The sequence below is a fragment of the Labrus mixtus genome, chromosome 17 (genome assembly GCF_963584025.1).
Source record: "Labrus mixtus chromosome 17, fLabMix1.1, whole genome shotgun sequence".
NCBI lineage: Eukaryota > Metazoa > Chordata > Actinopteri > Labriformes > Labridae > Labrus > Labrus mixtus.
Window position 1 is genome coordinate 8155418 of NC_083628.1, and position 15736 is coordinate 8171153.

Here is a 15736-nt window from a genome sequence, read left to right on the forward strand (position 1 = left end):
GCTCCATCACTGCACAAGTGTCTGCCTGGAGGTTGTCTGGGCAGCCAGCTGAATCTTTTTTTTTTTCTAACATGTCTGGTTGTTCTGTTCTGTCTGTCTGTGAAAAAGAAGAAGAAAAAAAAACTCTCTGCTTCTGTGTCGTGACTGTCTGCTTAGCTCTGCCTTCAAGAACTCCGGAAACCTGCCCCGAGATGGAGAAGAAGGCTGCAACATCCGCGTGATCATCGCCGGAGCACCAATGGCCTCGCGCGGAGAACAAGTGAGGACACCGGTATCCCCTGCCGCGCGTGAGGAAATGGGCGGGCCCGGGGAAAGCTCTGTCACGCCGCGTGGGTGGGTGAGCGGATAGTAGAGGAGCTGCAGCGCCGGTATATAAGAGAGAGCAGAGGAGAGCTCAGGCAAGACGGACGAAGAGCCCGGCGCAATATAGCAAAGAGACTTCAGCACCAGCGCGACTGGACAGCGACACTTAGCCCATAACTAAACAACAAACTCGAACTTGAAGCAGCAAACATGGTTCTCATCTGGACTCAATTCGGTGTGAAGCACAAAAATGTCAATGTCAAGTGCAAAGTGCGAGTTATGCACCGAGGTGACAGCTCTGGATCTTCTTCATCAGCGGTAAGTACAAGTTTTATTTCATCTTTTAACCTGATTTTTTATTTTTTATTTTTTATTTTTACAAACGTTTAAATACTAATCGAATAGTCAAAGACATAAAGTTGAATTAATTTTCCAGAATACGTTGTATACAACTAAATACAAATACATGTTTGTTATATAATTAAACTGGCAGACCTGAAGCAGTGTTTATTATTCATTATTGGCTGATTTCTCCAGCTATGTGTTCATTCACATGCAAGATAGGCGCTCAGCCAATCGCTGCAGAGAATCTCAGTCGTTGGGGGAAGTCTTTTTTCCCCCTCTCACGATTCCCCAACACACCACTTCACCCTCTCACATCAGCTTATAAAATGCAATGCATGATCTGCAGCAGCACAGAGATAAGGGTGTTTTCCCAGAGTGTCCCTGCTGGAGGGCTGAATTTGTGCATATTAATAGCAACTGAGCAAAGTGTGAAAAGGATGCCCAGTATATGAACCATGCACTGTATTTCATGTGCTTAAGGGGATTCATATAATTATAGGATTTTAAATTATTCATAAGCAGCCATTTTGCACTGAGGATGTCTATGCAACTTGCTGATGTTAGATTTTTTTGGTGTTTTTTTTTTATGAATGCATACATGAAAAGCAAAAATGTTCTAATGCCTTTTTTGTTCTTTCTTCCAACAGGAAGGTACCAAGTCAGAGCAGGACACGCCCTGCCTGTCAATAAAACCAACAGGCAAAGACTTCTACAAAGTCCTGGGCGTCTCCCCTGATTCCAACGAAGATGAGATCAAGAAGGCCTACAGGAAGATGGCCCTCAAGTTCCACCCCGACAAGAACAGCGACGCCGACGCAGAGGACAAGTTCAAAGAGATTGCAGAGGCCTATGAGATCCTCACTGACCCCAAGAAGAGAAGCATCTACGACCAGTTTGGAGAAGAAGGTGAGAAAATGTTCATTTCAACAAGTTAAACAGCTCAAATAGTTGCTGCCAGAAGGATAATTACTAAAGCAAAGGCTGGTACATTAATTATTCATGTATTCATCAAGGCAAAATAATGATGTGCAGAGGGAGGATCACGACTAAAACACTTTCATTCCTATTAAATCAGCTATGTTTGGCATAAACAGCTGTGAGGCTGATGAATTATTCAGGGAGCAATGAAAGAGTTTTCCTCAAAACTCCTTAGACTGATTTTAATACAACTTTCTAGAAAGAGTGGAATAAAGCAGTTTTTAAAGATGTTGTCTCAACTTGGTTTTCTTTCTCTTTCTCTCTATAGGCCTTAAAAGCAGGATGTCAATGTCAGGCCAAGGCAACGTTTTCCGCAATAACTTCCATGGTGACCCCCATGCCACCTTCTCCTCCTTCTTCCACGGCTCCGACCACTTTGACATCTTCTTCGGCCCAGACGGTGAGGGCGAGGACGATCTCTTCAACCCCTTCAGACGCTTCCCCTTCACCCACGTGGGCGGGTCCGCCGGCTGTGAGGGCGGGCTTAGAAGAGGCCAGCGGCGGCTGCAGGGGCAAGAGGTGGTCCATGACCTGCTGGTGACCCTGGAGGAGGTGATGCAGGGCTGCACCAAGCACGTGAAGATCAACCGGCGCCGCCTCAACCCGGATGGGCGTAGCATGCGATCTGAGGACAAGGTGCTGAACGTGGTGGTGAAGAAAGGCTGGAAGGCGGGGACCAAGATCACATTCCCCAGGGAGGGAGACGAGACGCCAAACAGCACCCCAGCAGACATCACCTTCATCCTCAGGGACAAGGAGCACACACAGTACAAGAGGGAGGGCTCCAACATTGTCTTCACCGCAAAGATCACCCTCAAAGAGGTGAGTTTGATTCATTGACATCAAGGTTAAGGGTCAATTGGGTTTAAGAGTTTGAGCCACAGAGTCCTGACAACATGAATGATTTATTTTGAAACATGGGGCTGCTCTATAAGTAGAAATACTATGTAATTTATCAGCTGCTAACACCAACTCACAAAAAGGCTTGAGTCCAACCACCCCTTTCCATCTTTTACATAACCGCGGAATGATGCATTCACTGTGAAACCGAAGAAAATCGATTTCAGAAAGGCGTCAATAAGACATAGCCAAAAAGAAGCCAAGTATCAGAGGGGGTTTCTGTCTTTGAATGCAGTCCTAGGACAGATTGCAGTGTTCAGTTTGGGGTATAGGAGCCCAGAGTTTTCCATTGGCTAACAGACCCCCACTAACAGAACAGCAGCAGCAGCCTGCCAACACCTCGGTTACCTCATCAGCCCCTGCAGAGGGCGATGGAGCAGGAGCTAAATTTAGCCTCAGCTCCGACTGCCCCCACGAATCACACTTCACTCTCCACCACTATATGTGCTGCAGACTCCTCTGCCTTAACAAGGCAGGCAGAGAGGCAGTTTTTTGGCTCACTATGTCTCTGGCTCTCACTTCAACCAACCCACACACAGATTAGCAGGGCAGCAGTCACAGAGGCTGGCATTTCAAAGAGCTCCTCCATCTTCCTGTGGCTCTTTTCAGTCATTGAAGCACTTCACTCCCACACACATGCAGAAAATAGGCCAGCGATTCTAACATCTGTAACACCGGTTTGTTACACAACACAGAACAATGGCTGTGCTTTTTTAGAGGCAGACGCTCCATATTTATCAGTTATGTAACTTGACACACAAGACCTGGCATTTAATTGATTTTTTTCATTGTTCCAAAGTTGTGCTTCTGCCCAGTCAGACCACTCAGGAGGCATTATGAAACTACTTCTAAATATAACACGTCCACATAAACTAAATTTCTCCTCCTTTTTCTCCCCAGGCTCTCTGCGGCTGCACAGTTAACGTCCCAACAATCGACAACCGAATGATGCCTCTTCCATGCAGCGATGTGATCAAACCCGGTGCGGTGCGGCGGCTCAGGGGGGAAGGTCTACCCCTGCCCAAGAGCCCTTCCCAGCGAGGCGACTTGGTGGTGGAGTTCCAGGTGCTCTTTCCTGACAGGATCCCACCACAGTCCCGTGAGATCATCAAGCACAGCCTAGGCCAGTGCTAGCCCGCTATATCTACTAATGCAGCTTCACCATGCGTGTATGTTGTTATCAATTCACAAACACAGCCTTGCCCAAGGTGCTAAAATCGCAACCACTCACAACCTCTTATTGTGTTTGGATAAGGCAGGCAGCGCTCTGGTGAGTTGTAGCTTATATAGGTGGTGACTCTCAGCAGGCACGATGCACAACTACTACGATGCCGAATGAGAGGAGAGAGGTCAGAACAATGAATGGGGTCTTTGGTATCTGAGGGCGTCCATTGACTCTACAGCCTTTCACTTGAATGAAAAGCTTACATGTACTGTTATACTTGCAACCCTATAGCAGGATATCAGTGTGCTATTCAAGTCTGTATAGACTTCCTTAAACCTGAACGGTATCAAAAAATGTGAAAAAAAACCCTTTTTATTATATATAGTTATATGGTGTTCATATGACTGATCTTTTGCATTGATTTATTACAATAGCAAAATGTACTTGTGTGCAAAGACCTACTTTGTGTACAAAATGCAAACAAATTGTCTCTAAGAGAGATTCATCTGTCAAATGTTCTATTGAATTATTTGAAATGTTTGTATATACTCTGCAGCATTGATGTGCTATTATTACTACCTGATAGAGACATGTTTGAAAGCATGGAAATAAAGAAAGAAAATGAAATTTAACTCGGGATCTTCACTGTTTATTTCAAGCAGAAACATTCATATTTTGCAAAAGATAAGAAGACAAAAGTCTTCAAAAAGAATAAATAAGTGGACTGGGAGTTGAACAAAGATAACTCCCAGTTTGCTTATGGGGTATCTAAAAAGGATCGGTCCAAGCAATGAACCCTGTGGAACTCTTTGACTAACTTTAAACTTAGTGCTGTGCTCTTTGTGCAAACCTTACAATTCGACCACTTAAGTTAAAGTACCCTGTAAAGTAAAATCAGCAATACATCTCCAAGCACGCTAAATATGTTGCAAGAAGATAGCTTTAATCACAAACTGTATAGGTGGAATACAAAAGTAAAGTATAAAAGGTGGACGTTCTCAGTAAACGATGTAAAAATACTACATAAGTCCTCAAATAAGTACTCAAGTAGAGTTCCACCAGCAAAGAAAGATGGACAACATAAAACTATGTGGGTTTACCACATAACTCTAACTATATAAGTGGACTCACGAGTCCTCTTAAAATACAAAAATCCACAGCAAACCATACATGTGAACTATAAGTCCTACATAAACTATATTCAAAAGTCCTCAGCAAACTCTATTAGTGGAATACAAACGTTCAGAAAACCGTATGGACGGACTAACTTGCAAAAATATCGAACATTGCAGTCCAACAAAAAAAAAAAAATCTAACTTCAGAGCATGAAATCATCACTGCAGATAGCTGCAGTGATGCAGAATTCTGGCCACCTACTGCCATCTAGCGGTCATTGCATGCGGTGACTTTTTACACTTAATAAGACGCACCTGTTGATCTGTAATCCACGCTGCTGCCTTTCGACGTCGTCTCACGGCAAGCCTTTGCTTTGCAAACACTGACAGTCTGCAATGATGAAGTCAAGGGTGTTAAAAGAAAACACACTGATTTGGAGACTGTTTACATTGGAGAAGCAGACTGGCATGTTGATTTTGGATGGGGGGGAAATAAGCTACTGTCAAACACATAGGCCTAGTCCACATTGATTGACACAGCAGCCCACCTGTGTATGCAGACACAACGTGAAATCTCAATTGAGATCAGCAATTCTCCAAAAAGCCTTTTTTATATCCTCTATGGGATGAAATGTCGCAGATAAGTCAGACAACAGCAACAGATCTACCTGAGGGTTACCCTGTGACAAACCTAACTTTAGTGGTCCTTTTGCTCATACCCTTTGTGGTCATTTTGCTGCTGCTGAATTGCCTGTTTCTGGGCTACAAGTTTCTGATCCTGTCAAAGAAGAACAGCAGATACATGCGAGAGGACACAGAGCAGATGCTTTTACAGTCCACCCTGCAAAGAGTCAGGAGACTATCCGATTCGGGTTTCCCCCCGCTGCACGACGGGAGGAGAGCGTACATGTCTCTATCGGAGCCCGTCTTGCCACATCCCGTCACCTCATCCCGGGCTTCTTCCAGGGAGAGGGCCAGCAGGCAGGATCACAGGATCCGGCTTCTGAGGCCAGACGGTGCCACCGGTTCAGGGTCCCTGAGGGCGCCGAGCACCATCCGGGCCACTTCCTCCGCGTCTGGGTTCACCCCAAGACTGAACCTGGCCTCTGGCTCAACGCGGACTTGCAGCGTCAGTAAAGCTGGCTGGTGCAAAAGTGCTCCAGTGTTGCCGCAGTCCAGCGGTTCAGAGGCTGAGACCAGAGTGAACCTGGTTCCGCCAAACTCTCCAATGGTGAGTAAGTTAGACATTTTGAAGTTTTTGCTAGTTGGATATCCACTCAGTAACTTCAACAGGAACGGCCGAAAATAACCTAAATATGAGCCACTCTTTAGGCTTACTAACGGATTGTAACAAAGACAAAACTCTAGGCCAGTGATACTGATATAAGATAAAGTCAACCGCATGGCCGGATAAACATATTCTGGGGTCAGAGGGCAAAAATAGTTCTGCTGTCCCAGGGCAACTGTAAGCTTTGCCTGGTACCAAATCCTATTGTATAATGCTGAATAGTCAACAGAAGCAAAACAGTTGTTGTATTTTTAAATGTTAAAGCAAGAATACTGATGATGATTTTCATTTTTTTTTTTGCCTAAATATACACAAATGTGGTGGTCAAAATAGAAATGTTGTATCTTGAAGAGGTATTAACACTTACTCTAGTAAATCTAAAGAAATTACAGTGTGAATTTTCATTAATCATCTCAGCTTTCACTTACGCTCTCTGACATCTCTGTTGCAGAAGTCTCTCCTCACTGTTTTTGGGTCTCCAGAGACCGCAACCTTAATGTCAACCGAAGAACCTAAATCCACTTTGAGGCATAAAGTCAGGTCACAGTCAGTCAATTTGAGGTCTTTCATGTTTTGCTTTGTTCGCAGCAGGAGACAATAAATGGAGGTCACGTTCAACGCAGCAGCACTTACGACAGGCTGACGGGTCTGAGCCCGGGTGTTGCGGTTCACGTGTTTGACAAAGTGGACATGGAGTGCGAGTTCATCAGCGTGCCTTTAGAGACGTCCTGTGTGAACACGTCTGCAGTGGGTCCTGGACTGGACAGCGACTTTGGTGCCAGTGCAGGTAGGTATGCTTCAGTCTGCAGCAGCTGCACTGTAGTCAATGTGGCCGTCATTAACGAATAATGTTTTACTGCTGCAGCAAACTGACAAAATGTAAAAGAAAGAGGGGGAACAGTATGATGGAGCTTGTACATCAGTGTTGATAATTCCACACAGATTTAAGCCAGTGAAGAACTAGGAGGTAGAAGGTAGTTCAACCAGTTTATAGTGACATCTTATTAAGCATTGATAAAAAAAAATGACTGCTTCAAGACTGTAACTTGTATTTTATATATTTTTTTAAAACGAGTTTAGTCTTAGTTTGTGGTTAACAAGGTGAGCCCTAGTTTCAAGTTACACTCCAGCTTATTGTCACTAACAGACTATGTATATTCAATGTATAACTCCTGATTTGGATGTACTTTTTAATGATGAGGCTACTGTAAATCATGTATGCTACTTGTTTGTTGGTAAACACATGAAATGGTACCCAGAATAATCAGGATAACTGATCAAATTGTTCTTACAGCGAGTCAAAACATTTTGTCATCTGTGATATAAATGCATGCTATGCAAAAGTATAAGTCACTCTACAGTATTTCCCTGGAAACGTGTCTACTTTGCATTGTTGGCTGCAAAAGCTTAAAATACTAACAGCTAGGTCAAGTTTAGTTTATTTGAATCAGGGACAGTGTACAAAGAAAACATTAGTCTCAGAAGAGAAGAGGTGCTTTGTAACAGATTTAGCTAACTAGCTTTTTCCATCTGTTGTCCCCTGTGCAGGTGATAGCAAGAATAAAATACTAATCACACATTTCATAAGAGAGAAGAAAGACATAAAGGAACCACTTTCACTCACAGAGCAATTCAAGTCCCACTCTGCTTAGATATTTGATCTTCAGCGTGCAGATCGATTTATGCAAGAGTGATGTGGAAATCCGAATCCTTCAGTTCATACAGTGTTGAATTCAGTTTCACAGGCAGCTTGTCCAGCAGTTAGATATATTTAAATAATCAATTATGTGGTTGTATGTTAATTTGAAGATATTTTAACTAGTCTATTAAATGTAGTGATAAACAGGATTTTTCTTTTTAGGATGTAATGAAGTGTCTCAAGGGGATCTTTGAAACATTCGTGATTTCTTTCCAGGAGTGTCCCTACGGATTCTGTCTGCAGACAGTGACGGCCTGTCTAACGGGGTTCTGGCCTCAGCCTTGGAGTGGGATTATTACGACCCGTGCTACGTCAAACAGAATAATCTACCCAAACACAAACACCACAGACCTGCGATGCACACTAAACAGTACTGGGTGTGAGCCGTCGCAGCTGTCGGTGTTTGAAGTACTTTTAATGTTTATTTTATATCTTATTTATTCAATTTAAATAACATGTATGTTTTATTTTATTGAATGTTAATTTATTTCTTTGTCTCACTGATAATCACTGACCTGACACACTTTAAATTTTTTTTATTATTTTATTATTATTAAAACACTCTGCCACTGACTTTGTTCAATCAGTTAAATATTTGCGATTCCCCCTCACTTTAGTTCTTGTTATATTTGGTATGCACTTCGTCACTCCTGTTGTTGTTAGTCACCGTTATACAAACAGGGATGATGACTCATTCCTTGATTTCATGAACACACATTCACCAGAGTTGTGTCACTGATATTTTTGGTTTTGAATCACGTTGAACAATAAAGATTTATTGAAAGTGTAGAAGTGCTTGATCATACTAAGTTTATCATTTTCAATGGCAGGAAAATATTTGCATGGTTGGATATCAAGACACCTTCAGCCATGTGTTATTCTTCACCAGCAGGGGGCTCTGTGTGGTTGGTGCTAGTGTTCTGATAGTCTTTGCTGTAGACTTCTATAAAGGGTCAGCAGTTACCCAGACTTTTTGCACACTGTGGGATATGAAGAAGGAGTTATAAATAAAAACCAGAAGCAGGAAGCACTGCTGCTCCAGGATGGTATATTAGAGATGTGTGTGGCCAAAGGTTTACAAAAAAGACATTACATGACAACAGGTCCCTCAATCATTACAACCCTCGAAGTGAAACTGAGTATATTATCAGAATTGATTGCTGAGGTATTTAACCGAGGTATGTGATCTGTTGGAACTGCAAATTATATCATGGTGTGTTGGGCCATTGTTGTATACTGTATTTTTCAAAGAAAGTGTCGTGACAGCAGTTCACACACAAGAGGCAATACATTACATTTGTTTCATTACTTTATTCTCTGTAAGGAGATATCTGTACATTTAAGATCCAAGTGCCATTTGAGTTCCTCTTACAGTTCATAGAAAGTTCGACTGACGCTGCACTATGCAAACATGAAAACAACCACACCTAAATAGCTTTACTTTACTCAAAGCTGGAGAGGAAAGTCAACACAATCTGCTTGAGTTTAGCATCAGACGCCTCCGAGATTTTGCCATCAGCCCTGTAATCAAGAAGAGGTTGTTGAAAGCACATAAAAACAGAATATAAGTCCAACTGCTGTTGCTCAGAGGCTTTTAGACGGGAGATGGGACTGATCTTATAACGTTATCAGCTCCGATATTGAAGTAATTTACATATCGGATACACGACTGATTGCGCCGATCCATGTCAATGATCAAGCAATAATATGGTTGGGCACTCAAAAGTACATTTCTTACACTTCACACATTTATTTTGAAAAACCTGACAGCTGTTGCTGCTTCCTGTTTGTATGTCAAGCCAGCATAATGCAATGCTGGGTTTACTACAGCTTTGTGTAGCCTTACACATACTACCAACAATAACAATATTAGTTATGATGTAAAAATATCGGTACATATGTATCAGAAAAAAATCTCTATTTCAGACTCACCTAATAGCAGCCAGCAGGTCTTGGTGCTGGCTCAGGATGTGTTGCAGGAATGCCTTCTCGAACTTTGTGATCTTGCTTGGCTCCATTTTGTCCAGGTGTCCCCTCACACCAGCGTAGATAACCGTTACCTGTTCCTCAATGGCCATGGGACCTAAAGGATGACGGTATAGATTCAAGCAATGCACAAGACAAACTGCAGAGTGGATACAGGTTTTTAAAAAGAAGAATTGTAGACACTCACAGTACTGTCCCTGTTTGAGGAGCTCAGTGAGACGAACACCGCGGTTCAGCAGCTGCTGAGTAGCAGCGTCCAGATCTGAACCGAACTGAGCGAAGGCAGCCACCTCACGGTACTGAGCCAGCTCCAGCTTCATGGTACCAGCGACCTGGTGATGCACACGAGTCAATAAGTCTCAATCAAGTTCATTCACAGTGATAAAAGAGAGCGTGATGGGTGATTATGTGGAAAGCTAACCTGCTTCATGGCCTTGGTCTGGGCAGCAGATCCGACACGTGACACAGACAGACCCACGTTGATGGCTGGACGGATACCTTTGTAGAAGAGCTCGGTCTCCAAGAAGATCTGTTTGAGAAAAGAGGACTTAGTGACGTGCTTAGGATGTTGATTTTTAAATAAAGGAAATCACCTTCCCACCTGTCCGTCTGTGATGGAGATAACGTTGGTGGGAATGTAGGCTGACACGTCTCCAGCCTGCGTCTCGATAACGGGAAGAGCTGTGAGGGAGCCGCCGCCAAAGTTGTCGTTCATCTTGGCAGCTCTCTCCAGCAGACGGGAATGCAAGTAGAAGACATCTCCTGGGTAAGCTTCACGGCCGGGAGGACGACGGAGCAGCAGGGACATCTGACGGTAGGCGACAGCCTGTGTGGGGAGAAAACGAGCTTTGGCTTGAACTGCAAACTTAGTGTAATACAAAAAATGAAGGCTGTAATAAACTCACACTTGTGTTAGTTGGATCAGGATTGGCTGTTTTCGTAATTACTTCCCTGATTTTTCAGCACTACAACAGTCACATGTTTTTGTTTAGGACGCAGGTTAATCAGAAGTAATTCACAGTCTTTCATAAGCACTGGCTTAGCCTGTCTGTATTATATTACATGCACACTACTTTCTTAGCATTACACAAGTCACATCAGCAGCATCTTTTATCTCAATAAAAGAACCCCCTAATTAGCCCGTCTGTTTGTTTGGAGAGTGAGAAACCTCTGCAGATGGTTTGGCTCTCAAGAAATACCTTGTGAAAGATGAACACCTAAGAAGTACTGCATCAAAAACAAGTTGAGCACCTAAAAAAAAAGACATCAAATCATTTTCTTCCCCCCCATCAATAATGTAGCTTAAATATGGATGTGCATGATAAGTCATTAAACGCTGTCACCCTCTTAGCTGGCACCAGAATAACTGGTGGGTATAACTATTCATTGATTTTTTTTTGATGATGTTGGCCCGCTGTGCAGTTTATATGTTGTGTCTAAGCTGTAACACAGCCACCTGCCACCAGTGGGGGCTGTAGCTCCGGTTAATGGGCCAGCTCTCCCCACTCTACTGCCTGTATGGTATCTCGCAGGAGCAGCACAGGTAAACTGGCATATAACAACACAACCAGAGCAAAGTGTAACCACATCTAGTACAGGCATGTGGAAGTTAACCTGCTAAGAGGAAAAATGGCTCATTTTAATTTACGTTTAATCGAGGGGGGAAATAAGTTGCTAAGACCATCCCTGGCTTAAAAAAAAGTACTAGAGTAAATAAGTAAAAGACAGGCAAAATGCAGTTTTGTTTCCTCTCGTCTAATGACTTTCAGGGGAGCCCTATTAAAATTATTTACAGCATTTATATTGTTTGTTAGTGTAATTCTCCTCCAACAATGAAATGATTCAAAAATGACCTGTTTGGAGAGATCGTCGTAGATGATGAGGGCGTGCTTGCCGTTGTCTCGGAAGTATTCTCCCATGGAGCAGCCGGAGTATGGAGCCAGGTACTGCAGCGGCGCAGCGTCGGAGGCGGTGGCAGAGACCACGATGGTGTACTTCATGGCATCAGCGTCGGTCAGCCTCTTCACCAGCTGAGCCACGGTGGATCTCTTCTGGCCGATGGCGACATAGATGCAGTACAGCTTCTTCTTCTCCTCAGTGCCTTCGTTGAAGCGCTTCTGGTTGATGATTGTGTCGATGGCGATGGCGGTTTTGCTGAATGACAAATTCAAAGACTTAGAAACAGATCCGGCTGATGTCAATGTTATGCTTTAGAGCTAAATGATCTCCAGTTTAATTCATGAAAACATTTACTGCATCGCTTTTGAAGGTTACTTTCTATGGAGTGACTTTTTTTCCCTCCCAGGCTTCAAATCATCGATCAGAATGTTTAAAACAACTACAATAACTAAAAAAGCATATAAAACATTGATATCACACTTTAGCAGTTATCATGGTTTCATGCAATATTTATTATTCATCCTACCCCTTGTCAGTTTTTGCACTCCAACTGCAGTAACAGCTTTTCAAAGGCACCAGGAATAACATCAAATGCCACCGTGTTCAACTATTCACTTTGAGCAGAGTCCTCTCACCCAGTCTGTCTGTCCCCGATGATGAGCTCTCGCTGCCCACGACCAATGGGGACCAAACTGTCCACGGCTTTGATGCCGGTCTGCATCGGCTCCCTCACAGAGATGCGGGGGATGATGCCAGGGGCCTTCAGACCCACACGCCTGCGGATCTGGGAGCCGAGAGGGCCCTGTGAGGGATCAAAGAGAACAGGAGTTCGATGAAGCATTTGGCTAATAAGATATTCAATTAAAAAAAGCACAAGACTGTAAAACCCCTTCTACATTACATTACTATGAATACCTCAAGGACAACTCTATGAAATAAGTCATCCAATTACTTAATAGCCAAGACTATTCAATAGTTTGCCTGTAGGAGACTCTTAGAAGGTCAACACTTCAAAAACAAACAGTTTGATTGTGAATATCAGGATTATTTTTTGTAAAACACTTTGTGTTGCACTGAAGGCAGGCAGGACTTCCGCAACAACAAAAACAGTTTACTATTACATTTATTATCATATACCTTTCCATCGATAGCGTTTCCCAGAGCATCGACTACCCGGCCCAGAAGCTCTTCACCGACGGGAACGTCCACGATGGCACCCGTTCTCTTGACAATGTCACCTTCCTTGATCAGCTTGTCGTTACCGAACACCACAACACCAACGTTGTCAGGCTCCAAGTTCAGAGACATGCCCTGGTGAAGAGAAACGGAAAACAAGGATGACGACCATTTCCCCCTCAAGTTTACAAAGTACTCATAACACAGATGCCACCTGTTTACTTCTAATCACCAAGCATACATTTAAATCAACATGAGTATTCTGTACGATATCCTTTTAGAAATCATCAAACTAAAAATAAAATAAGCAGACACATTTATTCTTCTGGCAAAGACTTAAAAAAAATACATTTACAAATGGCCACTACATAGTAGAAGTAAATTACTTTTAGGAGACACTAAGTTGCAATGGCTCTGTCCTGCTTTAATAAAGGGGTCAGGAGATAGAGAGTTTTACAGTATTTCATTTGACAACAATTTATTTAGAGGCAGGTTAATTAAATACAATCACTAGTGTTGGAATATTTTTTTCTCAAACATTTAAGCAGTAGAATTAACCTTTTTTTTTTTAAAGGGTCAGTGTCTATTTTCACATCACCATGCAGCAACATTTGGGTTCTAGTTTACAGCTACTTTTTCCTTTCTTTCTTTTGTTTCCACTGCTTATGTACCTGCTTACTGTTGTGGTAAATAGTTGGGTTTTTTTTAAGTAAATACAGGCACAAACTTTGGATAACATAGAACACTTATAGAGCTTAAGCAACATTTGTTAAGTAAGTTTATGTGTTTGCTGTGAATCTGTACGTCAGATAGTTGTCTATCTGCAATGACAGACTGACCAAAGCTCTGAGTGGAGGGCACTCTGACCAATCAGTCGTCTTAAGTGTTTGAAACTCCTTTTAAACTTCATATGGGGTGATACCTAAAAACTATACTATTCAGAACTTCTTCCAATGGAAAACTAAAAAAAAAAGAACAGTTACACGAAACTTGAGTATGGTCAAGAAGAGCTGCACCAAGCTGTAGAAATGAGTCATCCGATTACCTTCAGGCCAGAGGAGAACTCCACCATCTCCTCGGCTTGGACGTTCCTCAGACCGTACACTCTGGCAATACCGTCACCAATAGACAGCACACGACCAGTCTCCTCCAGGTCGGCAGCGGTGTCTGCGCCCATGATCTTTTCCTCCAGAATAGACGACACCTCGGCTGTGCCTTTAACGCATTCGATTGGTTAATTAATAAATGTCCAGTAATAAACAAGTTTGGAAACCTTGCACGACGACATAACCATTTCACCACACCGACCTGTTTTCTGCAGCCATGGCCGGGCGGTGTGAAGATTCTTGGCTCCTACACAAGCTGCTGCAACATTCTTTGACACCTTTAAGACAACGGGAACAATTACAGAAATCGGTTTCATTGCGGCAAAATAAATCCACAAAAGCAAAAAAAAAAAAAAAAGAATAGGTTTTTATGCATTTGTTTTAAGCACACCAGGTTAAAACAAATTAAATGAAACAGTCCAACATCTCATGGAAGGACGTGTTTATTCAACTGAGTGTTTAATGAGGTGATAGTGTGCAGCAGGTGTTTTTATCACAAACATTACGACATAATAATGCATCGAAGATTTAAAGTAAGAGTAGTAGAAAGTTAGACAAGTTACTAGAACATACAATGGCAAGTCATATCACACTTTCTTGGATGAAATATTAGAACATAAGAGATGCAAACTGAGACCATCTCAATTGTAGAGTTGATAAAAGATATTTCTACATAAATGGCAGTAAATTATCATCTTGAAATTATATTTAGCTGTTCATTAAAAATAAAGGGAAGTTCATCGAGTCTGCAGACAGTCCCTTTTGCAGACAAAAACAGTTACTATTTACAACACTTTAGAAATATTCTAACTCTGTCATCATTTATACATCCACATAATTAAAATGTTAAGCCTTGAAAATCCATTTAGAGGCCAAGGTGCCATGTAATGTGGGAGAAATCTGACCTTCAATGTCAATTACCAGCGTCATTCTTAAACGTTAGCTGAGTCATTGACATGGCATGAACAACACAATAAAGAGTGCATGGATTCATTTAATCGTCCAGACACCCTTGGTAAAGTCTGAAAGAGTAAGTGGGCGGCTTGTCCCTATCTGTGAGCTCAGCTGGAAATGTTATCAGAGGAAACTAGCCATGTGAAGGGCCCAGTGTCCTACGATGCAAAGACGTGCACACGCACAGTGCCGCCGTGGTTTTTTTCTTTTCAACAAGGACTTTAAGTAAAAAGTCAACAACAAAATGTTACATGACGAAAAGAGAAGCTTACAAATCCAGCCCGTCGAGGCAGACTGCGGGCAAGAGCCGCAGCGACGCGAACTGACAGCATGTTGGTATCCTTGTAAGTGTGTCCGGCTGCAGAGCACAGAGAGAAGGATGGCGGACACAGCGACGATATGTAGAAAGGTCACAGTGACCCGGAAGTACTTCAAAATAAACGTCTCTTGTTTTTCCTCTTTTTTTTTTAAATTCATTTGAATTCGTAATGATTATTTTTTAACATATTGTGTTTTCAGTGACAACTATGCTGATGTACTATATATTTCTTTCTTTTTTTATTGATTAAATTTATTTCAGACATATCAAATAAAATCAAACATATCAAAAATACAAAACAAAATGAAAAGCGTGAAAATACAATAAACAAAAAACAATGTTCAAATTATTTCACAAAAAAAGAAAAAGAAAATTACATATATTCAATTGATATGCCTGAAAAGGAGTAGGAAGAAGTATAAAACTTATTTAATCCTACCCCTTTTCCACAGCTCAATAATTAATATTTATTAAATTAAATTCCTGTGTTCCTTATAAGCTCT

At 42.2% G+C, this 15736-nt stretch overlaps 3 protein-coding genes across 4 annotated transcripts; 2 read left to right on the top strand and 1 right to left on the bottom strand.

Moving 5' to 3' along the window:
• Nucleotides 1-373: 373 nt before the first annotated feature.
• On the top strand, nucleotides 374-4323 carry zgc:122979 (uncharacterized protein LOC641576 homolog). Its single transcript, XM_061061670.1, has 4 exons — nucleotides 374-621; nucleotides 1296-1554; nucleotides 1895-2448; nucleotides 3427-4323. Exons 1-4 carry the CDS (start codon nucleotides 514-516, stop codon nucleotides 3658-3660), a joined length of 1155 nt encoding a protein of 384 aa, XP_060917653.1. The 5' UTR covers nucleotides 374-513; the 3' UTR covers nucleotides 3661-4323.
• Nucleotides 4324-5090: 767 nt separating this feature from the next.
• hwa (huluwa) lies at nucleotides 5091-8585 on the top strand. 2 transcript variants are annotated; one of them, XM_061061599.1, is made up of 3 exons: nucleotides 5091-6037; nucleotides 6686-6881; nucleotides 8010-8585. In XM_061061599.1, exons 1-3 carry the CDS (start codon nucleotides 5438-5440, stop codon nucleotides 8174-8176), a joined length of 963 nt encoding a protein of 320 aa, XP_060917582.1. In that variant the 5' UTR covers nucleotides 5091-5437; the 3' UTR covers nucleotides 8177-8585. The 2 variants fall into 2 exon arrangements, with proteins under 2 accessions (XP_060917582.1, XP_060917581.1); XM_061061598.1 differs by having other exon boundaries at nucleotides 5092-6037; nucleotides 6683-6881.
• A 499-nt stretch (nucleotides 8586-9084) lies between these two features.
• On the bottom strand, nucleotides 9085-15334 carry atp5fa1 (ATP synthase F1 subunit alpha). Its single transcript, XM_061061597.1, has 11 exons — nucleotides 15187-15334; nucleotides 14163-14238; nucleotides 13900-14069; nucleotides 12816-12989; nucleotides 12314-12480; nucleotides 11633-11933; nucleotides 10381-10605; nucleotides 10201-10308; nucleotides 9967-10111; nucleotides 9726-9876; nucleotides 9085-9314 (listed from the first exon to the last, which is right to left on the bottom strand). The coding sequence occupies exons 1-11, from the start codon at nucleotides 15244-15246 to the stop codon at nucleotides 9236-9238; spliced, it is 1656 nt and encodes a 551-aa protein (XP_060917580.1). The 5' UTR covers nucleotides 15247-15334; the 3' UTR covers nucleotides 9085-9235.
• Nucleotides 15335-15736: the final 402 nt, after the last annotated feature.